General features: G+C 41.2%; 2 protein-coding genes across 15 annotated transcripts in view; one reads left to right on the top strand and one right to left on the bottom strand.

The window, feature by feature from the left end:
* The window catches only part of LOC114642585 (NACHT, LRR and PYD domains-containing protein 3-like), a 1,142,003-nt gene that overhangs the window by 784,783 nt on the left and 332,140 nt on the right, over nucleotides 1–25,080 (top strand). For all 14 annotated transcript variants that reach the window (XM_051921799.1, XM_051921798.1, XM_051921797.1 and 11 more), the window contains one exon: nucleotides 7,221–7,394. In XM_051921799.1, the coding sequence (XP_051777759.1) occupies nucleotides 7,221–7,394 (174 nt within the window). The remainder of the gene's footprint in view (nucleotides 1–7,220; nucleotides 7,395–25,080) is intronic.
* The window catches only part of LOC127526399 (NACHT, LRR and PYD domains-containing protein 3-like), a 169,843-nt gene continuing 164,176 nt past the window's right edge, over nucleotides 19,414–25,080 (bottom strand). Inside the window, exon 5 of the mRNA XM_051921819.1 lies at nucleotides 19,414–19,456. Coding sequence (XP_051777779.1) covers nucleotides 19,426–19,456 — 31 coding nt within the window. The 3' untranslated portion in view covers nucleotides 19,414–19,425. The remainder of the gene's footprint in view (nucleotides 19,457–25,080) is intronic.

The raw sequence follows: 25,080 nt of genomic DNA, 5'->3' as shown, positions 1-25,080 counted from the left end.
ACAGAACCACAGATGTCTCTGACCAGGCTGATTGTAAGGCACTATAAATATCTCAATGACCTGAGACTGAGAGAAATCCTGCAGAAACCTGAATCTCTCCTCTTTATATTTGATGGACTGGATGAGTACAAACACAAACTGGACTTCACACCCAGGAAGCTCCCCTCAAACCCAGATGACTACTTTCCTGTCCACACCCTGTTCACCAGCCTGGTCAGAAGGACATTACTGAAGGGCTGTACAGTCCTGATAACCACCAGACCAACAGCCCTGGAGACCCTGGACATGGAGAGAGTTGATCGATTTGCAGAGATCCTGGGGTTCTTCCCTGAACAAAGGCTGATGTACTTTAAGAAGTTCTTTGGAGATGCTGATCTGGGCTCTGAGGCTTTTCAGTACGTTGACGAGAATGCCATCCTGTACACCATGTGCTTCAACCCCTCGTACTGCTGGGTTATCTGCTCTGTGCTGAAGAGCCACTTCATGACACCTGAAGAAGAGCGAGGAGCTGCACCCAGAACTGTCACTGAGCTCTTTGCGATGTTCCTTCTCAACATCCTCACCAATCACAAGAGAGAAGCCAAAGACCAGCGAGAGATTCTGGTCAAACTAGGAAAAATGGCTTATTATGGGGTGGTAAACAGAACTCTTGTGTTTTATGACAAGTTTGAGATGTCTACCTTTGGTCTCCAACAAGTCCTGTCCTCTCCATTCCTCTCAGGGTTCCTCAAAGAAATCCTTCAGAGAGAAAGCACTCTGGAGCACACGACATACACATTCTACCACCTCACCCTGCAGGAGTTCATGGCTGCCTGCTCCTTCTACCTCAGTCCATCAGGGGGCATCGAGGAGCTGTTTGTGAAGCTGGAGTCTTGTAAAGATGGCCGGTTTGAGATTCTCACTCGATTCCTGGCAGGACTGGCCAGAGATTCTGTGTTTAAAACACTGGGGGGAGTCATGGGGGAGTTTAAGGTGAAGACAGCAAAGAAGATACTGGAGTGGGTGAAGAAAAAAGCTGAAGAGGCGCTACAGAGACAAGATAAAAGTGAAGCTCTGCGAGTGTGTCAGTGGCTCTATGAGACTCAGAATAAGAAATTAATCAGAGACGCCATTGGGAAGGATTTAAAGATGAGCTTTAGTCAGATGTCTTTATCTCCTCTGGACTGTGCTGTGCTGGGCTCTGTCATCAGCTGCTGTGGACAACTTGAGGAGCTCAACCTGTCAAAGACAAACCTCACCTCAGAGTGCATCATGAGACTGGCGCCGGGGCTCATCTGCTGCAGACGTGTCAAGTGAGTAATAAAACCTTCATGAGTTTAGTTTGACTGTCTGTGGACACAGAGGGTGACATTAGTGTGTCCATCAGGGGGTGTCAGGTATACAAATAGATGAGGGTCCATGTCAGAACATACACTACTGTGTGTCACAGTGCCACCTGAAAGCCACAACAGCAGCTCAATAACAACAGAAATCAAATAATAATTTATACTCCGCTTGTTTGAATGAATCTTTCAGAACAGAAATTCACTGTTAGACCCTCTTTGTTGAGAAATGAGAAAAGTACAACTGATTAGAAAGTTAAAGAGAAGTCATTTTTGTATTATTGTTAGATATGTCTGTGCATTGAAAGCCTGTTTTGTAATTTTTGTAGTGTGTTATTTTTAAAACAATTTTTATTAATAGCTGCAGGAATTAATAACTTTAATCACAATAAGTAAGTTACAAATCTGTAGCATGTTCACTTTTGTCTAAAGAAGCTTACAGGTAATAATGAGACTCTCCTTTATCATGGAGAATGTGAAAGATCAAACACACCTCAGTGTCCACAGAACAGTGACAAGTGACGGGGACACAACCTGTGTGGGGTCTTCATTGATAAATAAAGTGCGGTGTGTGCCGTGGCAAGAGATAAGTGAGCAAAACACTCCTTAGCCCCCCAGTAGACGTCATCAGGCAGGTGACGGGGTCAGACACTGATCAGAGATGGCACAATTATTAATTAGGACAAATGTAGCAACAGATGCATTGCATTCAAAAATAAAGAAAATGTTCATCACAGGAAAAAATAAATAAAAACAACCAATAGTAAAACACCAAAGCAATTAATGAATATTCACCTCTTGCACTCATTCACATCGATAATTTTGAAGAAAAAAAAGGAAATAAATAAATAAATAAATCTCTAAGAGCCCAGCAGCCATCAGCTGGCTAAAGTGGCTCCCAATGGCGAGACAAACCACAGCCGTCTGACCTGAGCGCTCCGTCCACTAAACCTGAGCCGCTTCTCCCAAATCTGTTCCCCTCCTGAACTGAAAATCCCCCCTCAGTCTGCTTTCATAGGTTTGTAAATGAACCAGCTGTCTGCAACACTAAACTAACATACAGTCATCTTGTTATGCACTCTGGGAGTCCCCCATTAATAAGAATAACACGGTTAGCACTAATGAACTCCTCTAAGAACAAAAGGGGCAACAAACCAACTTCCTCCGGCCGGTCGTCTCTCCCCGATTGCTGAGTTTGTTTTATTTCCCCTCATCACTCGTCAATCACAAATCACCAGCAGCCTCATATTGACGTCCAACGGCAGCAGCTGCGTCCTTCACGTGCACCGCGGGTGTAGTCAGGAATGTGGAGCCCCCCAAATCAAATCACAGTGACACCCCACTTACATCATTCTGACTAATTATGACAACAAAGTAAATACTTTCAAAAATAAGGAAAAGAAAGAACTCGCTACTAACTCAAGGTGGTCTCGTTATTTATGGCTGATAAAACATTTTAAGTACAAGTGGGGCTGCAGCCTCTCACACCTAAATACTGAAACATCTTTGTATAGAAAAAAGATTCAAAATGTAATCTTTTTAATGGAAACACAAGTTCCATAATTACTTTGTTAAAAATTTAAAAATAAAACAATTTTTTTAATAAAGTCATTATCAAACACACTATGGCTCATCAAATAATTGAACTGTCAGTTTGAGAGGGCTGCCATTGTGCCAGTGCCCTCCACAGAATTGTCGTCGTCTGTCGCTGACATCACGTGTGCTGTAGAATGTAAACTAATCATACGTGAGTGCTCAGTTATTACACGTGTGCTGCGGTCATATTAATACTTTTTTTAAAGTAATTTATATCCTGTGCCCAGTCTGTCATGAAAGTGTAAAGTGATATCTTTATAAATTAAAATGCTGATTATAAAGAGCGTAGAGTTGGCGGAGAATAAACAGCCTGTAGCAGAATCTTTGTGCTGATCAGTCGGTGATGAAGGAGTCCGCACTGACCATGAAGAGGCGCCATGAAGAGACAGCACTGACCCTCAAACACTTCAGAGACCCTTCTGTGCTGCTAAAGTCCGTCAGTCCAAGTGCTCGCCCGCCCGCCGGTGAGTGGAGGTGAAGGTCCAGCCTTGGAGTGTCGCCCAGAGCTGAGCGGAGTACAATCCAATAGCATACAGTGTGTGTGTGTATAGCGCAGGGACAGACTCTCAGGTGAGTATTGATGATCATAAATATACAATTAGCACAAGTAAAGAAACAGATTTGTAAAACACACAGAAAACAACAGAGAGAGTGAGCTACAGGAATGGAAAACAACAAAATCTGTCAACTAATTGATTGCTGAACTCTGGTCTGGTTATTCAAAAAATGAAAAAAGCAGATTTGTATTTCATTTCAGTTTGTTTTCTGTTTGCAGTTTTAATTTCAGTTTAGTTTTTATTTTTCACTCTTTTCCTTTCACTTTTATTTTGTTTAACATAACACTTTTTTGCCACTTCAGTTGCAGTTTTCATTAACAATCCTAACCTCTGAACTCCGGCTGTCCGCACTCCTACTGTAGAAATATGGAGTTCACCTCTGGAACTCATTTTAGTCAAAGTGATCCCTTCACGGGGGGCAGCACAGAGGTGAGCACTGCTACCCCACATCTTCAGGCCGCAGGGTCAAATCCCACCCTCTTCACTGACTACTTAAGGTCTTTAGGGTGTAAAGCAGGTCAGAAGTAAACCCCCCGATGATCGTCACGTAGCTGACTGGCCTGTCCATACGACAGCAGGACATTAGCAGCAGATTTGTGATGGAGTCACACCTGAGAGTCGACACCATCAGGACTGGCAGCCCTGACACCATGTGGTGTGCCAGCTTTGTGTGCTCAGCAGTGACATGAGAAGGTCATCAGTCTGACCACTTCATGGGCTCACATGTCACATGTCACTTTATATTTACTAACTGACTGAATGTCTTGTCTGAATTCTAGTAATCGACTGACTGCCACCTCTAATCTGACAGCCATATTTAAAATGTTTCTAAATTCACAAACCAAATCCTCAATAGATGGACAGCACTGTGACTTGTCTTGTCATTGTGAATGTCCATTCAGGTGGCTTCTCATCAAGCAGTGACATCAAATGACCAACATGAGCTGACTTTTAGAATCAGGATTTCACTGACAATCAAACACGTCCTTTGCTAATTCAAACATCTCCATTTTTAAGGTCTCCGGTAAAACAAATCACATGAGGACTGGCTGGTCCTTTACGTGACTCCCACCATCTACTGGCAGACCACCAGCACCTTGATTTATGTGAGCACTTGAAGTAGAAAGATCAGTTAGAGTTTGTCACAAAGTATTTGTGATTTGTGTCATCGGGGTCTTTAAATCTTTAACCTCTCCTCAGAAGGGCTTCATATCTTTGTAAACTCGTCTTCTCTCACTGATTCAGTCTTTTTAAATGATCTGAGTTTAAATCAGGATTACAATTAAAATGGGAGAAAGATGGGAATCGAGAGCCAGAAGAGGAGATCAGAACTGTAAAGATCAAAAAGCCGAGTGTCAAAACTGAAAGTGAAATCCAAACTCGCAGTGGAAACACAAAGCACCAGTTGTGACATCTGACTTTTACACACACGTGTGCTTATTCTTTATGTCACATCCACAAACTCAGATAACGCAGAAGTCCAATGGACTGAACTTTGTACTCCTTGATCTTTGAAAAAACGCTTAGTGTGACCCTGAGTGTCACTTAATAGCAACTCCTTTACAACAGAAACAGAGAATAGTGACACACAAGAACTGAAGAGGGTGTCACAGGAAAACAGAAAATATCATCAACTACCTCAAAGTGTAAAGAATTCAGAAGAAGTCATAACAGAAATAACAAAAAAAAAAAACACACAATAAAAAGAAAACCAGCAACAAATTTGCAATATTAACATAATAAAAAAATAAACGCAAATCATTACAATAACACACTGTGACCAACATGGGGTACAAGACCACTGAGCAACTCACCTTGGCCTCACCTTGGCTTTTGAAAAGTCCAACGCCACCCAAGTCCTGCGGCCTGACGAAGGCCTGAAATGCGGCGCTGACTTGTTGGCTGACCTCGTCTTTGGCTCATCTTCTCGTCGGCCATTAAGAAGATTTCAGTTGTCAGTCGAGAACACAAACTCAGCTCAGTGTGTCCTCCTTGTTGAAGATCTCCAGCACTTCAGAGTTTGTCCAATGACATTTGATTTGTGGCCCTTGTCACTTGTATGTCACTCTCATTTGTACACATTTTAGTTTAGTTGTTTATTGTCACCATGTCTTTGAGTACTTGACTTAAAAATGTGAAGTCAGTCAAAACCTTTAAAGTCTTATCAGCATAAAAATGAAAATAGAATCAGCACCAAGAGCCGAGAGCTCAGTCGTGTGTTCAGATTTGCTCCCTGGTCCCTGATGTGTGTCTAACCACTGTGCCACTGTCCTGTTCATGTCACACGTTTGAGTGTCTTTGTGTCACTTCTGCCCTCCCCTCCTTAGCCTTCACACTTTGACCAAATGTTTAACAACACAATAATTAAACACTTCAGTCAGTCCACATTTTTAGGTCATCTAAAGACACCAAAGCGTCCCATTTGATCAAAGGCCTGATAAATCAAATTCACTGAGATGGCCGCCTTCTCTTCACACCTTCTCAGGCTGACTGACAGCTCATGTCCCGCCTCCCCTGTCATTCTGGCCAATCCTGATTCCCAGTTCTGTGGCCCAGTGGCTGAGCTGCCACACTTGACATCCCAGTGACGCAGGTTCAGTTCCTGCCTGTCACATGCTGTGTGACCCTGAGTGAGTCACGTCACCTGTCTGTGCTCAGAGTAAGAATACAAGGAGAGAGCTGGACATATAACGTGACTTTAAATTGAAAGACGCTATATAAAATAAAGGGGATGGCTTTCTCTCTGTTCATATTTTTATCTGGAATGTCTTCATCAATATTTGCACACAAATTCTAATTTGTAAACTGCGTCCATTTGTCCACTTTGTCACAGTGACACTCAAACACATTTTATTCTTCATTTGATTTTCATTTTTCTATGTCTTATTATTTTATCCTCGGACTTATTTATTGTTCAGTTGGTGCTTAAGTGGCCATGAAGAGCAGAGGCCTGTCCAGGGTCCAAACTCTCTACTGACCATCAAAGCTCTTCAGTCCACCATGTCTGTGATAGCTGGTGTGTGGAGTGACACTAAGAGACCCTCGCTAAGACACAACAAGGCCGTCACCTTGAACCCATGTCACCAGCCGGCTGAGTGGAGTTTGTCCATTGAGCTCAGGTGGCTGATAGGCCTTAGAGAAGATGACTGGACAGAGTGGAGTGTCACTCTGAGCAGCCGGTGACCCTCTGTGTGTTCCTCCTGGACTGGACTGTGACGTCCTCCCGTGTCCCATCACCTCTCCTGTCACCTCTCCCTTGTCACTTATTTATCTTTGTGCTCATTGTGTTTATTTATTTGTGTTGCTTAGTTTGTGACTAGCACTCTATAAAATAAAGGCTGACTGATTTACAGCTGCTGTCACTGAACATCTGGAGAGGTTGGTATTTGTAAATGGCCTCCTGTCAATCATTTCAGTTGTATCCTCACCCTAAGTCCTGAATGATGGACAGAAATCTGAGTTTGTCACTGCTGTGTGACACTCCTGTCCAGTGTGACGGCTGACGTCCTCTCATCACTCAGGGTGACCTGACAGACAGAAGGTGCTTCAGGTATATAGCGCCTTGAAGGGCAGCATTGGTGTGGAGTTCAAATTGTGTTTCAGTTCAAATGCTAGCAGCAGCCTGCTTTTCAGTGACACACCTCAGCATCCAGCTGTGCTTGTAGTCATCATGTCACTTATTGAGACCACCGACTGTCTGTTTGTCTCTCCTCATGTCCTCACTTCTCTCTCTTTATCTCCACAGGCTGTTTTATTGTCGTCTCATCTCCACATGTTGCTCAGCTCTTTCCTCAGCTCTTTCTGCTCCACACTCACGACTGACTGAACTGAACCTGAGCGGCAACAACATGGAGGATTCAGGAGTGAATCAGCTGTGTGAGGGGCTGAGGAGTGAAAACTGCAAATTAGAGAAACTGGAGTAAGTGAACAATAAGTGTGTGTGTGTGTGTCTGTGTCTGTGTGTGTGTGTGTGTGTGTGCCCGTTGAATTTTTTTTCTTCTGACTTTATGGCTCTTTATGTTCCACACCCACCATATAAACACTGTTTTTAATCAGGACAGACGTCAGTGTCACATGTGAGCCGACAGATTGATGTGACGAGGACACAGCTACAGATTTCTATTTAATTGTTAAATTCTTAAAGACAGCATTGTGACCCTGAGCTCCTCGCCCACAGTGGTCTCTTTCATCCTCTCATCGTCCTTTCTGTTCAGCCTGTTGTTTTATTTCTTGTCCCACAATCCCATGTTGTCCATTCTTTATTTTAGTCTCAACCTTCTCCTCATTCTCTTGTTATGAACTAGAGAGTCTTCAACCACGCAAGTCTCAAAAAGAACAAATAAAAATACCCAGCAGAGGGAGGTACCATCAAACTCTGGGTAGGCACCAAAAAGGGTAATGAAGAATCTTTATAAATACAAAGGATTATTTAAAAAAAAATGCTCTAAGGCACAAAATAAACTCCAAAGAGCACAAGAGGAGCTGCTGAAACAATAAAGGGAATCCAAGGCCAACAACATCCCAATACACAAAGTCAAAGTATGGTAATAAAATCAAAACTCCGGTAATGATGAAAGCACAATAGTCACAAATGCCACTAAACTCAGCACAGCAGGAGGAGAATCAAAAGGATTAGAATTTCAAAGAGTGTGGACAGTAAAGTGAGACACAGGAGGTGACCACAGGGAGACAGACAGCTCTGCAGGAGTCCATCATTACTGGTGAGTCTTTTGTCATCTCAACCATATACAAGTATACAGATAGACGAAATTGCGAAGCTCAGCAACCATCCAGAGTGTGACAACATGAAGTGCAAATAATGAATTAAAAATAAATTAAAAATAGAATTAAAATTTTAAATTAAAACACAAACAAGACAAGACATTGTGCAAAGACAAGAAAAAGAAGTAACAGCAATATTGACGTGTAGTTATCAATATGAACATTGATGCAATGTATGGTATTTGCAATTTAGATACATAAATATAGTCAACAGATATGTAATATAATAAATAAATAATAGATATAGATAATACAGAAATGACCAGTGTATGATAATAGTTGTTTAAGACGTGTAAACAATGACAGGTCAGAATGTTTCACAGCAGAAGGATATCAAGAGTGTCCAAATCCTTAAAGGTCAGTATGAGATTTTCAGTTCTTCTCTACCTGCACACTCATCTTTACAGGACAGTGGCTCACATGTATAAAAGTTCTGGTTTTAGAGGTGGAAGGTCCCAGGGGGCAGCATGGTGTTCAGAAGTCTAACAGCTTGGGGGTAAAAACTCTCCTGCATCCTGGCAGATCTGGCTCTGATGCTGCAGTATCTTCTCTTGGATGGCAGAAGTGTGAAAAGTCCACGTGAGGGGTGTAAGGGGTCCTGCACAATGCTGACAGTGAGTTTGTAAAATATGTCCTGCAGTGAAGGGAGAGGCACCCTAATGATGTTCTCTGCTGTCTTCACTATCCTTTGAAGGAGGAGAAACACAATCAGTGTGAGGAGAAAAGATGACTAAAGTGACAAAAGACAATGAAGAGTGGACAGCTAGAGATGGACTGAAGTGACAGATAAGGACAAAGAGAATAGAATAGCAAAGATAAGGAGAGACAAGAGAAGGAGATGAACAGAATGAAGAAAAGGATGAATAGAGGAGGAGGACAAGGCAGAGGATAAGGAGAAGGAGAGAGAGGAGGACAGACAGAGGAACAGGAGGAAAGGTGGACAGCAGCAGTAGAAATGACCAGCCAGCCATACACAGAAAGAGAAGGTGACAGGGAGGAGAGGATTAGGACTGAAGGCAGTGTGGACAGTAAGGTGGGAGACACAGGAAGTGACTGACATTATAGCCAAGTGGACTGAACCGCCGACATCATTCTACAAGACATGACCCCCAGGTCTACACAGGACATCGACATCAATGGGCTTAGTGACCGAAAGGTGGACACACACATCATGTGCAGTAGACGTCAGAGACACTGAGAGGATTCTGGGAAGGTGACCTCAGTGGGCGTGTCAGTGAGATACTCCTCTTGTGTTTGTAACCCACACTTGTGTCTCTTGTGGGACATTAAAACAAGAACCTTACCACATGATAAGTGTAAGCTGTCACATGACTTTCTCAATAATCCAGTATATAGCGCCTTTTTGATATTTTTATACACACATGGTCTTCACTGATGTCATCACAGGTCCAAACCCTCTGCCTCAAAAATCCTTCTTTATCATTTCAGTCAGTCAGGGTCTTCCTCAATGCCAGCAGACAATCAAACGGCCGCCTGGAGATGTGAATAATTTGAAGTCACTAAGGACACCTGTCACACTAGTCCTGTGCTCCACTGGTCACTCTGGTCACTGTGTGATTCTCTTTACTACTAAATACAAAGCTGTGTGGTGACACATGTCAGGGGTCAGTGGTTGTGTGCAGGTTTTTAAATTAAAATGGTGGACTCAGAGGGGCGTAGGTGGATGTGGTAGTGTGGTGGAGCAGAGCAGCCCTGGAGAGTTGGTGGTGAATTGGCGGAGCGCACTTTACACCTGCAGATATGTGTGGTTCAGCCAGTGTCCTCATTAGTGTTCTGGGGTGTGGAATTAGACACCTGGACCCCTGTGAGTTTAAAATGAGCTGAGCAGGATAGTCAAGAACAAAACTGAACAGGAAAGAAAAATGAAAAGATGGAGACGGAGGTTAAATGAGAAAAGTAAATGCAGAATTGTGGCTGAGCTGATGCAGTGGAGTGGAGGTGAAGAAGTGGCCGTGAAAGGAGTGAGCACACAGCGCTAAAGGGCCAAGGTCAAAACCTGCCTCATTTTTATCTATGGATTATTATTGACTGTGTACTGTGATTTTTAACCTCTACCAATGAACAGTCTTTTTATTGGGGAATATTAATCTATTTATTTATTAACTTATTTATTGAAGAAGCACTTCACTTTATTTATGTTTTGAACACTTAATTTTGTTGTATTGTTAAACCATTAAGCACTTACCATCTCCTTTTGCTCGTTTGTATCCTTATTGCTCAGCTCATCCTCAGACTTGACTATTGACGTCTCAGTTTCATGCGAGTGTGACAGCTGCAGGCCACCAAGGCCATCACAAGCCAGTTAAGAGCACAGGGATCAGAGAGTCCATAGAGGAGTCACAGGGCGGCTTTAAGTCAACATATTTCAATGTCTTTGAAACGAACAAGTAGGCATTAGCACAAAACAACTGCTAAGTACAACAAGGACAAACTCGGGGTCAAGCCTGACCTCAGACGACTGGGCGGAGACAAGGAACTGGGAGGACTAGAAAAAGGCCGAGAAAAGGAGCAGAGAGGACAAGAGGAAGAGCTGAGACAAGCTTGGGGACAATTCTGTGCACATGGCTATGTGACAAATGACAAATAGTCATCTTTTTAAGGTTATCTCAAGTTGTTTTTGAGATATCTTGAAATACATTCTAAGATATCTCAAGTAAAGTAGAGACCCATTTAAAGATATCATGAAATTAATTTGAGATTTCTAAAAATGTATTTTAGGTCTTTCAAATAAAATTGAATTTGAAGATATCTTAAAATAACTTCCCATATGGTGGGCCAAATGAACATTTAGAGATATCTGGAAATGTATTTTAGATATCAGTCATTCAGTCAGTCATCATCCATCCATCCATCCATTTTCCAACCCGCTATATCCTAACTACAGGGTCACGGGGGTCTGCTGGAGCCAATCCCAGCCAGCACAGGGCGCAAGGCAGGAACAAACCCAGGCAGGGCGCCAGCCCACCACAGGTCACACACACAGAAACACACCAAGCACACACTAGGGACAATTTAGGATCGCCAATGACACTAACCTGCATGCCTTTAGACTGTGGGAGGAAACTGGAGCACCCGGAGGAAACCCACGCAGACACGGGGATAACGTGCAAACTCCACGCAGGGAGAACCTGGGAAGCAAACCCAGGTCTCCTAACTGCAAGGCAGCAGAGCTACCCATTGAAAGAATAAGAAATTTTAAAGGAAGGGAGTTTGAGATATCTTGAAATGCACAAGGAGTTATTTTAAGATATTTGAAAATGTATTTGGGATATCTTGAAAGGCTTGTGAGATATCTTAAATTTTATTACAGATATCTTGTAATGTTAAATAATTTATTTTAAGATATCTCAGAATGACTTTTAGATAAAAAGTAAATTGCATTTTAAGATATCTGAAATTAATTTTCAAATATTTTTAAACGTTAATTTGGCTTGCTATATGTAAATGTATTTTAAGATATTTTGAATTTCATTTCAGATACCTTGAAATCAGTCAGTCGTTTGCCAACTCACTTAGTCTTGAATTGGGTTGCAGGGGGTGCTGGAGCCTATGCCAGCTTGCACAGGGCACAAGGCAGGAATAAACCATGAACAGGATGCCAGTCCATTGCAGGGTTAACACCACCCACCCCAACCACACACACAGGCCAATTTAGTATCACCTAACATGCACATCTTTGGACTGGTGGTGAGAACCAGAGCACCCAAAGGAAACCTACACAGACACAGGAAGAGCATACAAACTGTGTGCAGGGGGGACCCCCGACGTGAACCCTGATCTCCATACTGAGAGGCAACAGTGCTACTGCTGTGTCACCGTGCTACCCATATCTTGAAATGCATTTCAGATATCTCAAATTACACAGCATATTACTTCAAGATATCGTGAAATCTATTTAAGATATCATAAAATGCATTTCCAGATTTCTTAAAAAGCATTTAGAGTTATTTCTAAATGTTAATTTGGCTTGCCATAGTAGTTGCATACATTACCCAGGTTGGTGAATCTCCAATTCTTTGACACAAGGATGCTTGTCCCTCAACACCCACCACAAAAACACCCCATTGTGCACATTACTGGGTTTTGTCAGTAAACTCAGAACATGGAAACTCGTTGATTAAACAACAACCCTCTGCACCACCAGCAACCACCTAGCTGAGGATATGCAGACTTTTTCATTTTTTTTTTAGAGTTTTTAATTAAAAAGTAAATAACAGGCAGAAACATTCAGAATTAATGCAAGAAAAGGTCACCAGTTGGACTAAACGTATTTCTTCTTGTGTAATTGGAGTGAATTTAGCTGGGAGCAAAACACAATTTATTATATTTATTTTTTGTTATAAGAGAAACATTGAGATTTGCTCGAAATTCAATTATTCAAATCATTTCACTCCTCACTATTTCACACTAATGTCAAAATGTGTCTGAAATTTACTAAAAGTAATCCTCGTGAATGAAGAGTGGTTTGGGAACTCAAAGAACAAACTGCTGATTGTGAGCTCAATGGCTTGTTGGACTCTCAAGAACTGGAGGGCCCGTCAATGTCACTTATGCCCTGTTGTCCTGCCAGCAAAAAGGACATTGAATTTCACAATGTAGTCAGCTCTGTACCACAGATGTGTGTTGTTACATGACATTACATGACAATTGGACTGGACGTAATGCTCAGACTGAGACATACTGACGTCATCCTTGAAAATGGAAGAGAAGCGGGTGAGAAATTTGTGCTCTGAGGTGTGAGAGTTAATTAAAAATACATTTTGACCCTATAAACTTTGTGTTTTGGTTTCCACTAAGGAGCCATGCAGGAATTTCTAAAGATGTTTTCCCTGTAAAAAGGTTTATGACTTTCTTTTGCCTGCACAGGAGTAAAAAGTGCTGAGAGTTTGGGGGAGCATTTGGAAAAGTTACTTGTACTTGTTCTTGTTATTTGTATTCCAACTTCTGTCGCCAAGGCAGGGCAGTAAGCAGCAGTAGCTGACACTGACATCTCTAAGTAAATAACTGGCGTCGTATAAATAACAGAAAAAACAATTCATTACTGGGGAAGAAAGGCAATGGCTGACTTGAAAATGATAAAGAGAAGAATTCAGCTGACTGGCGAGTTTCATTAGGACGTCTATCAGACACAAGTGGTTGTAGGAGTAGACAAGACAATAAGAAATGAACCAGCAGTGGATATTCAGTAAGTGTGTTTTTCTAAATTGAATAGTTCTTAGCAGTCAAGAAAGTAGAGCAGTTTAAAGGGTGACCGCGTAAGGACTCTTTAATACAAAGAAATATGAAGGAATACAAATAGTGCGAGTGGGGAGCTTGTAAGTAAGTAATAAGAGGAGCGCAAAGTTAAGAGAAGAGACAGGGAAAAGTAAAAAATAAAAAAAAATGTAGTAATCCACAGTCAAATTTTAATAATGAGGCCAGTGCAGTGTAACCCCTGTTGGATGTTGGACTTTTTAGAGGACGTGTTGGAGGATCCTGTAGTCTTCTGTGATGGCTACATCTGCAGGAGATGCCAGCTGATTCAGCACCTCAAGCTCAGGGTCGCTGAACTGGAGGAGGAGATGGCTGGCCTGAGTTGTAGTAGAGAATTGGTGGCCCTGACCCAGGTGTCCTTTAGAGAGATAGTGTGCACTAGGTGACAGTAGAGAAGACTCCAGACCAGAGAAGTAGAGAAAGGTGGATCATGGTCACAAGGTGCAAGGTAAAACGTGCACACTGTCTGGGGGCATCAACCCCAGAACTGGAAGTGTGAAATTGCTTTCAGGGCCTTGCAGAGATAGACGGTGCCTCTGAAGATTCTAAGGTGGTAGACAGGCATGAGGATCCCCAACGGGCCACCTAAACACCTAACAGTTCCTGGAAAGAGAGAGGTGGTGATAGTTGGAGACTCGGTCATTAGGGGGATTGAAGGGCCTTGCATACAACGTGATTCCTGATTTTAAGAAAGCCCTCCCCTTCCTTTTGATTGCTTTGGTAAAGTGCATTATGGGGTACTTGGTGTTAAGACTTTTTATTTTAAAATGGTGTGTCAGGCTGGTGGGTATGGGAGCTCCTATGTGAAGTGATGAATGAGCTGATTGTTTGTTACATGCAGGTAGAGTCAGCTCAGCTCTTTTAACATTATGCCGGTTATTTGGCAGGGAACCTGTGCCTACTGAGATAAAAGGAGCCTGAGTAGGTTAGATTGGGAGGAAGAGTGAAAAAGAGAATGGAGGGAGGTGATATCAGAGGAAAGAAAAAAGAAATGTCAGGTTCAAGGTAAAGCTGGTGCAGTGGAAAGGAAGCCTGGAGGTGAGTGAAGTCGGCCCGTTGTTGAGCGTCAAAGGGAGGCAGGCATGACCAACCATTCAGAGAAGTCCTTTGGGCGCTGAGTGACAAATATAAAACACCGTTGATGTTAGGAACAAACTTTTATTACTCACTTATTAGCACACAGACATGTGTTAACAAAAAAGCCCACTTACTCTTCACAGGGGCCTTAATACTCCCAATAGGGACACAACACCACAATGCTACAAATAGGAGCGCAAGATAAAGAACTTAACAACATTATCTCTATTGGATAAGAAAAAACAATTAAACTGCCTAACACACCAAATACACATTTAAATGCACAGAACTAATGATTACTCTTCTTCAAGTCAAAATAAAATGTGGCTATGCTAGTCACTTACTGTGATATATTGCGTCTTTAAGTGCTTTTTAAAGTACAAAAGGAGACGTCTCTTTGTTCTTAAGACAATCAGCAAGGTGGTCCTTTGTAGGCAACCACAAAACACATTGGACTTTTTGACCTTGAAAACGTTCTTTTATTCCACTTAACTCTTGATGAAGTCTTTTCTCTGTTACAGACTTGATGGATTGAATCACCTCAAGTAAGCAGTAGGTGTTTGTAACACAAATGACCTGAAGACCATGGTGTCTTAAGGCACTGACAGTGAGCTCTGAAAAATGTTTACAAAGACAGATTGCACTTATGATGTATTCAGACATTGCTTGGGTGTGTCCTCCCCAAGTACTTCATTCTGCTCTTTTGATTCTTTCCAACTGTCAACAAAGGGGTGAGAATCATCCTCCACCTCCTGCCAAAATAATCAGGCATCCTCCTTGTGTGCCACCATCAGGAAGATTCCCAAGTGAGACATCACCAAAAACAACAAATCTCAATGACTCATCTCTTCCCAGGTTTTGAGACTTCATGGCCACTTTTCCCTAATGACCTTGTTGGCTTTGTGTATTGTTTGAACAGTAACATGTTTTGTGCTGGATACTAAAATGTGTCCATCAAATGAGACATCAGGTCTGCTTTGGTTGGCAACCCAGAGAGTCTGCCCTATTTTTGATTTTAGTTGTTCCAGTTAGGTGCACTGAGGGGAGCGTCCCTTTTTAATGATCTAGAAGAGACTACAGCAGTGGGCTGAAGAGTCTCTGTATAGCTTTCTTGGTGTATACATATCGCTCCATTGACACTTAGAACTTCCAGTCCCACATAGCTGAAGTGCTCATACCCTTCATCAGCATCCTGGAAAGTTGATCTGAGGTATTGAATGAGGGAAATAGAAAACTTATGTGCGCCTGCCCATATAAAGTCATCAACATGACATACAAGAATTCCATTCACAGTACCATCTTCATCTAACCAGTAATAAAACTGCAGGATCCACTTGTGCCACATTTCCACTCGTCTTCAGCATGATCTCCTCGACTTTATTATACCAGTAAAGTGGCACATCTATGAGACCACAAACGTTTACTGAGCCTCCACAGTTTTTCCCGACATAATGTCATACCCAGTAGAAAAGCACATTTGACGTCCAAGGAATGAACTCTCCATTGTCTTTGACAGATGACAGCTAAAAGAACTTGGAGAGGTTCTGACAAACATGTCGCTGAATCACTTTTGAGCCCATTTCTATTTGGTGTGCTTTGGGTTTTACTCCTTCTGAAGTCTGTTTTGAAGTGTGTATCCATCAGCGGTGACCAGCTAAGGTGACTGGGGCAGAAACTGATGTGAAGGAAGACTGCTGTTGATGGTGGTCTCTTGGCTTGCTGATGAGAACTTAAATGGAAATTAGAGGAGATGTCAGTTTTAGAAGGTGGCACAAAACTCTTGTTGTGTTTAATGGACCGAATCTGACTGTGATGTTCCCCCTATTTTTATCTATGGATTATTTAATGACTGTTTACTGTGATTTTAACCTCCACCAAAGAACACTGCTTGTATTGGGGCTTATTTATTTATTTATTAACATCTTTATTGAAGAAGCGCTGCACTTTATTTTGGTTTTTGAACACTTTGTTTTGTTGTATAATAAGACTACTAAGTACTTAGGCATCTAATGTTAGATCGATAGATAGATAGATAGATAGATAGATAGATAGATAGATAGATAGATAGATAGATAGATAGATAGATAGATAGATAGATAGATAGATAGATAGATAGATAGATAGATAGATAGATAGATAGATAGATCCTTCCCCATACTATGTGACCCTTCAATTCCACCCAGGGGGTAAACGTGCATTTTTTTAACTTGCTCTGCATTGTTATCACTCTTTAATTAATATTCTTCTTATCAGTATGCTGCTGCTGGAGTATGTGAATTTCCCCTTGGGATTAATAAAGTATCTATCTATCGATTGATCGAACTTTGCTTGTCCCCAGGTGGATATTTGGCAATAGAATATAACACAAGGGGGATTACAGTAATAATATGGGAAAATATTAAATGATAACATACACTTCTAGCATATTAAAATGTAAAGAGTACTGATTAGATCAAATAAAAGTAATACAACAACAAAAAAATATATAATCAGTAACAAACCTACATTTTTGGTGCCCTATTATGGGGATCCCTTCACAATCAGCAATTTTAACAAATATTTTGTATTGAATACCACTATCTAATTATTATTATAATGTGTTAAAACCCCTTCTCATACAGTAGACATCCAAACTAAACTAAAGTCCATTCTGAGCCCCGAAACTCAAACTTCATTATTTTCATAGTAGTTCCACCTGTATATACAGGTGCTGGTCCTAAAATTATAATATCATGACAAAGTTGATTTATTTCAGTAATTCCATTCAAAAAGTAAGACTTGTATATTAGATTCATTCATTACACACAGACTGATGTATTTCAGATGTTTATTTCTTTTAATGTTGATGATTATAACTGACAACTAATGAAAGTCCCAAATTCAGTATTTCGGAAAATTAGAATATCAATTAAGACCAATGCAAAAAAAGGATTTTTAGAAATGTTGGCCAACTGAAAGGTATGAACATGAAAAGTATGAGCAGGTACAGCACTCAATATTTAGTTGGGGCTCCTTTGGCCTGGATTACTGCAGCAATGCGGCGTGGCATGGAGTCGATCAGTCTGTAGCACTGCTCAGGTGTTATGAGAGCCCATGTTGCTCTGATAGTGGCCTTCAGCTCTTCTGAATTGTTGGCTCTGGCGTATTGCATCTTCCTCTTCACAATACCCCATTGAATTTCTATGGGGATAAGGTCAGGCGAGTTTGCTGGCCAGTCAAGAACAGGGATACCATGGTCCTTAAACCAGGTACTGGTAGCTTTGGCACTGTGTGCAGGTGCCAGGTCCTGTTGGAAAATGAAATCTGCATCTCCATAAAGTTTGGCAGCAGCAGGAAGCATGAAGTGCTCTAAAACTTCCTGGTAGACGGCTGCGTTGACCTTGGACCTCAGAAAACACAATGGACCAACACCAGCAGATGACATGGCACCCCAAACCATCACTGACTGTGGAAACTTTACACTGGACCTCACACAGCATGGATTCTGTGCCTCTCCTCTCTTCCTCAAGGCTCTGGGACCTTGATTTCCAAAGGAAATGCAAAATTTACTTTCATCAGAGAACATAACTTTGGACCACTCAGCAGCAGTCCAAAGGCGAGACGCTTCTGACGCTGTCTCTTGTTCAAGAGTGGCTTGACACAAGGAATGCGACAGCTGAAACCCATGTCTTGCATACGTCTGTGTGTGGTGGTTCTTGAAGCACTGACTCCAGCTGCAGTCCACTCTTTGTGAATCTCCCCCACATTTTTGAATGGGTTTTGTTTCACAATCCTCTCCAGGGTGCGGTTATCCCTATTGCTTGTCCACTTTTTTCTACCCCATCTTGTCCTTCCCTTCGCCTCTCTATTAATGTGCTTGGACACAGAGCTCTGTGAACAGCCAGCCTCTTTAGCAATGACCTTTTGTGTCTTGCCCTCCTTGTGCAAGGTGTCAATGGTCGTCTTTTGGACAACTGTCAAGTCAGCAGTCTTCCCCATGATTGTGTAGCCTACAGAACTCGACTGAGAGACCATTTAAAGGCTTTTGCAGGTGTTTTGAGTTAATTAGCTGATTAGAGTGTGGCACCAGGTGTCTTCAATATTGAACCTTTTCACAATATTCTAATTTTCCGAGATACTGAATTTGGGACTTTCATTAGTTGTCAGTTATAATCATCAAAATTAAAAGAAATAAACATTTGATTAAAAATCAGTCTGTGTGTAATGAATGAATCTAATATACAAGTTTCACTTTTTGAATGGAATTAGTGAAATAAATCAACTTTGTCATGATATTCTAATTTTATGACCAGCACCTGTATAATAGAAATTAATTGGCAAAGCAAAATACATAGAAAAATAAAGAAATAAACAAAAAGAAAGAAAACACTTTTAACGTGATAATGAAGAAAACTAAAAATAGGTAAAAAGTAAAGTTATATTAAACTTTCTATACAGTGATAGATAAATGTAATGGTAAAGATATATAATGGACATAATTAAGGACAATACACATAATCCAAACAGACAATATTTGTCTGCTGATATGGTGACTGGAGGACAGACCTGCACAAGTTGCTTCTTAATGTCGGGGCACCAACTGGGTGTCCCCCTTTAATGAAGTAAGACAAAACAAAACAAAACTCAATGTGATGGCCCCAATAAAACACACCTTTTCAGCCCAATAGACAAATTTCCTTTGCAGTTGTGTGAACACGATGGCGCTTGCTTCATGTTGAGTTTTCAGGTCCAACAGCAGACTCCATCCTCTGGGGGGCCGACAGCTTTTCACGAGTCCCACCAGAAGGACAGGGGCAGCTCTGGGCACTGCGGCTGAGTCAGTTCCCCTCATTTGGTTTCTTCTCAGAGCTGCAGGTGGATAAGGAGAGACAGTCAGTGTGAGCGCCCCCTCTCGTCTCAGAGTGGTATCACTTACCTCACAGAGACTGGAAGGTCATCTCCAGGTGGGCACACATGTGTGACAGTACATATTACTGTTTGTTAGGTTTATATGTATTCTTCATAATTTTTTTTAATTATATATGTTTTTATTTATTGCTGCATTTATCTGGAAGTTTTTGTTGTGATGTAACTGTGTTCTTCATTATTTAAAATATTCATGATTGTTTATATTGTATTCTTTTTGATTTATTATTTCTTTACATGTATATGCATTCTCCTTAATAATTAATATCTATTTTATATTTTTTGCTATTTTATTTAATTATTACTCTTTAGAATTTTGTTATGATACCACTGCGTTTTATGAGTTATGCTAATTTCCTTTGTGTTCATTTCACTTATTCTGTCTGTCATTGGTGTCACAGTACCAGTGCTGGTGCCTTGCAGTGTGGAGATGACGGTTCAAGCCTAGTGCTCTCTGTGTGGAGCTCACGTGTTCTCTGCTTGGTATTCTTCCACACTCAAAGAACATGAAGGTTATGGGACTTGGTGTTGTTGAAGTAGACCCGTGTGTGTGTGTGTGTTCACCCTGTGATGGACTGGCGCCCTGTCCAGGTGTTGATCCTACTTTGTACCCAATGACTGATATGACAAACCTTGTCTGCTACAGGAGATGGACGTCTGAGGCAGAATCCATTAGCAGTGATGTTATTTTTTCGGTTTTTAAAAAAATAATTCCTAGGTATCCTGTATTTACTCAACCCGGTGAGCGTTCAATTATAGTATATACAAGCATGTATACAGTCATATGAAAAAGTTTGGGAACCCCTCTTAATTCTTTGGATTTTAGTTTATCATTGGCTGAACTTTCAAAGTAGCAACTTCCTTTTAATATCTGACATGCCTTAAAGAAACAGTAATATTTCAGCAGTGACATTAAGTTTATTGAATTAACAGAAAATATGCAATATGCATCATAACAAAACAGGTGCATAAATTTGGGCACCCCAACAGAGATATGACATCAATACTTAGTTGAGCCTCCCTTTTTAAATCTAACAGCCTCTAGACGCTGTCCTCCTATAGCCTTTAATGAGTGTCTGATTCTGGATGGAGGTCTTGTTGACCATTCTTCATACAAAATCTCTCCAGTTCAGTTACATTTGATGGCTGCCGAGCATGGACAGCCTGTTTCAAATCATTCCATAGATTTTTTGATGATATTCAGGTCAGGGGACTGTGACGGCCATTCCAGAACATTGTACTTCTCCCTTTGCATGAATGCCTTTGTAGATTTCTTTCTCATCACCCTGCCATACAGATGTTCTTTGTGCAAATTGCGCTGAATTGTAAAATGATGTACAGATACACCATCTGCAGCCAGATGTTCTTGCAGGTCTTTGGAGGTGATCTGTGGGTTGTCTGTAACCATTCTCACAATCCTGTTCATATGCCGCTCCTGTATTTTTCTTGGCCTGCCAGACCTGCTGGGTTTAACAGCAACTGTGCCTGTGGCCTTCCATTTCCTGATTCCGTTCCTTACAGTTGAAACTGACAGTTTAAACCTCTGAGATGGCTTTTTGTAGCCTTCCCCTAAACCAGGAGACTCAACAATCTTTGTTTTCAGATCTTTGGAGAGTTGCTTTGAGGATCCCATGCTGTCTGTCACTCTTCAGAGGAGAGTCAAAGGGAAGGAAGCACAACTTACAATTGACCACCTTAAATACCTTTATATCTCATGATTGCCTATGAAGTTTAAGGCTTAATGAGCTCATAACACCAAGTAATCAGCATTGAGCAGTGACATGCATTCAAATCAGCAAAATTACAAGGGGACCCACATTTGTGCACAGATTTGATTTCATTTCATACAACTAAATACTGCTTCACTAAAACTCTTTGTTCGGAAAACATCCCAGTAGTCAGATGGTCCTAGGAAGTGAAAGACAGACCACTGTTATCTTTTTTGTTGAAAGGAGAGTCGATTATTATGCAGGCTGAGAGGGCTTCCCAAAATTTTTCATATGACTGTAAGCATGAGTGGCAGGAAAAAGACTCTGAAAGAAATGGAAAAGACAGCTAAAGCTTCATCCAAATTTAAACAGACATCAGATTCAAGCTCAAGGTATGTCCTGTCGGAGACTGACCTGGAATGGATAGGGGAAAGCACAGATTTCCCAGGACTTGACGTTGCTGCATCATTCCCAGCCGAGAGCGAAAGTGGGAGCGAATGTCAAGTGAATCGGGCCAGGAGAACTCGTCGATTCTAGAAGGCTCAGTAAAACTGAAAATGGCCTTACTTTCTGCGTTGTCATCTATCCCTCGTGAGCCAATAACATTGGCTGCAACTGGGCTTGCTACTTCACCCGCAGAATTCGGGGAAGACCAAAACGATCTGTCCGAGCTGAAGGCAATAATCAACAAAATGACCACCACTCAAGACATAAAGGAGCTCAAGGATAAAATAAAGAAGGATATAAATGATATAAGGAAAGAAATAAAGAACATACACAAGAGTAACGAGAAGCTGCTTCAGGATATTAAAGGCCAGGAAACTTGTTTAAATGCATCTAAATTTGAGAATAAACTTAGAACAGACCCCCATGACCCTGTGTTAGGATATAATGGGATGGACAATGACTGACTGACTGACTGACTTAGAGCATTTGGTGCTCAGTTGGAAGACGTTAAACAAACGTTCAGGACTCGAAATAGCGGAACAACTGGCATCTACCTGACAAAAAAGCAGCAGCAGCAAATTCCAAATGCAAAGTGCTTGGAGACAAACTCACTGCACTGGAAGATGGATGCAGAAGGAATAATATCAGAATCATGAATAATACCTGAGAATCATGAAAGTCGAAACCCAGTGAAATTCATAGCTGAACAATTCTCTAGAATAATTGGAGAGGACTTCAAATCAGACACTGAGATAGCAGCAGCTTACCTCATACAGGGATCAAATACCTCAAAGCCTAGGACTCTCATCGTGTGCTTTGAAAAATGACACTTTAAACTACATACACTGTTACTTCTCAGAAACAAGATTATATTTGAAAATAACCACATTCGTATTTTCCCTGATTTCTCACTTTCAACAGCTGCTAAACATGCCGCATTTTACAACATTAAACAGAAAGCTGAGATCAGATAGAGCCTCTTGTATCCTGCCAAACTGAAAGTAGACATTCAAGGCAAGTTCTAAGAGCTAAGAAATCTGATCTCGTCACTTTTTGAAAGACAATCGGGACTCGCATCGTGTCCTGGCATGGCAAAGAAGATCTTACCAGCTGTAGAACCCATTCACAATGAACCTCATTCCATAATTATACATTCTATTTCATTATCTGCCATCTTTTATGTTTTAATTACAACCCCAAATCAGAAAAAGTTGGGACAGTGTGGAAAATGTGAATAAAAAAAGAAAAAAGCAAGTTATAAATTCTCCTCAATTTTTATTTCATTGCAGACAGTATGAACACAAAATAATTCATGTTTTTTTTTTGTCAACATCATTTGATTTGTAAATAAATATCCATTCTTGCCATTCAGGCTTGCAACACATTTCAAAAAAAGTTGGGACAGTACAGCATTTACCACTTTGTACAGTTCCCCTGTCTTTTAACAACACTTAAAAGACGTTTAGGCATTGAAGAAATCAAGTGACTAAGTGTTGCAGGTGTTAGTTTGTCCCATTCTTTCTGCAAACGACGTTTTAGGTGCGCAACAGTACAGGGTCTTCGTTGATGCATTTTTCGTTTCAAAATGCGCCAAACATTCTCTATAGGAGACAAATCAGGGCTGCAGGCAGGCCAGTCAAGCATCCGCACCCTCTTCTTACGCAGCCATGCCTTTGTTATGTGCACAGTATGTGGTTTGGCATTGTCTTGCTGAAATAAGCATGGGCGTCCCTGGAAAAGACGTCGTCTTGAAGGCAGCATTTGTTCCTCCAAAACTGAGATATACTTCTCAGCATTGATGGTGCCATCGCAGAAGTGCAAGTTACCTTTGCCGAAGGCACTGACACAACCCCATACCATGACAGACCCTGGCTTTTTGACTTGTATCTGGTAACAGTCTGGATGGTCCTTTTCCTCTTTGGTCAGCAGCACACGGCGTCCATTTCTTCCAAAAAAGATGTGAAAAACCGATTTGTCTGACCACAATACACGTTTCCATTGCACAATGGACCATCCCAGATGCCTCCGAGCCCAGAGAAGTCGATGGCACTTCTGGACACTATTTATGTAGGGCTTCCTTTTGGCACGGTACAGTTTTAGCTGGCATTTCCTAATGTAACTACGTACTGTAGTGCTTGAGAGTGACTTCCTGAAGTAGTCCTGAGCCCACGCAGTTATATCATTTATTGATGAATGACGGTTTTTAATGCAGTGCCGTCTGAGGGCTCGGAGATCATGGCCATTCAGTTTAGGCTTGCGCCCTTGGCCTTTGCGCACGGTAATTTCTCCAGATTCCCTGATTCTTTTCACTATGTTATGCACTGTAGAGGGAGAAATGCCCAAATCTCTTCCTATCTGTCTTTGAGAAATGTTTTTCTTCATCATTTCAAAGATTTTTGCCAGCACTTGGTGGCAAACTGGCGATCCTCTGCCCATCTTTGCTCCTAAAAGAGTAGGCCTTTCCTCGATGCTGCTTTTGTACCGAATCATGATTGCAATCACCTGTTAACATCACCAGTTTCAATTCACATCATTATTTAGTTATTATATCTCATTACTACCCCTTAATTGCCCCCATCCCAACTTTTTTTGGAATGTGTTGCAAGCCTGAATGGCAAGAATGGATATTTATTTACAAATCAAATGATGTTGACCAAAAAAAACATGAATTATCTTGTGTTCATACTGTCTGCAATGAAATTAAAGTTAAGGGAAATTTGTAAATTACTGCTTTATTTTTTTATTCACATTTTCCACACTATCCCAACTTTTTCTGATTTGGGGTTGTACAATTATATGAGTGTATGTATGTATGTATGTGGAATTGTTTTCCTTCATAGTGGACTGTTCAACATCATACCCTTGGCTTATTGTATTAGAGCTTACTATCAAAGGTTATCTGCTTATCCAGGTCTGCTGTTTAACGTCATTCCCTGGGTTTACTCTCTCAGACTGTTTAAGATTACATTTTATGTTTATAGTATTTGGACTGTCAATAGATATCTTTATTTTAATCCTCATGAGCCGCTGCTGGGGGGCTTGTTTTGTTTTGGATGTGCTCTGTCTCTAAGTATGTCAGAGGATTGGGACTTTGGGAAGTGTGGTTTAGCTTCACTTAGGGAGGTAAAATGGGGGCGGGGGGGGGGGGGGGGGGGGGGACAGGGGGCCTAAAGAAAGAGAGCAAGCTGTTTGTTATCTATCCTTTTAATTCTTACAATTATAAGAGCCAACATAACAATAGGCTTCATGTTAATAACTCCTGGAAAAATTGGAAATTAAGCTCAAAGCTGTCTTATGTAATAATGTACTACAGTCTTAAACTAAGACTACAGAATGTCAACAAAAGAATTTCAAAAGATTTCAGGTCTCAGAATTAATTTGAATAAAAGTGTGCTCTTTCCAGTGAACTCT

This window comes from Erpetoichthys calabaricus (assembly GCF_900747795.2).
Source record: "Erpetoichthys calabaricus chromosome 1 unlocalized genomic scaffold, fErpCal1.3 SUPER_1_unloc_25, whole genome shotgun sequence".
Lineage (NCBI taxonomy): Eukaryota > Metazoa > Chordata > Cladistia > Polypteriformes > Polypteridae > Erpetoichthys > Erpetoichthys calabaricus.
Note: the sequence above shows the minus strand (reverse complement) of the source record. Positions and strands in the feature narration are given on the sequence as shown.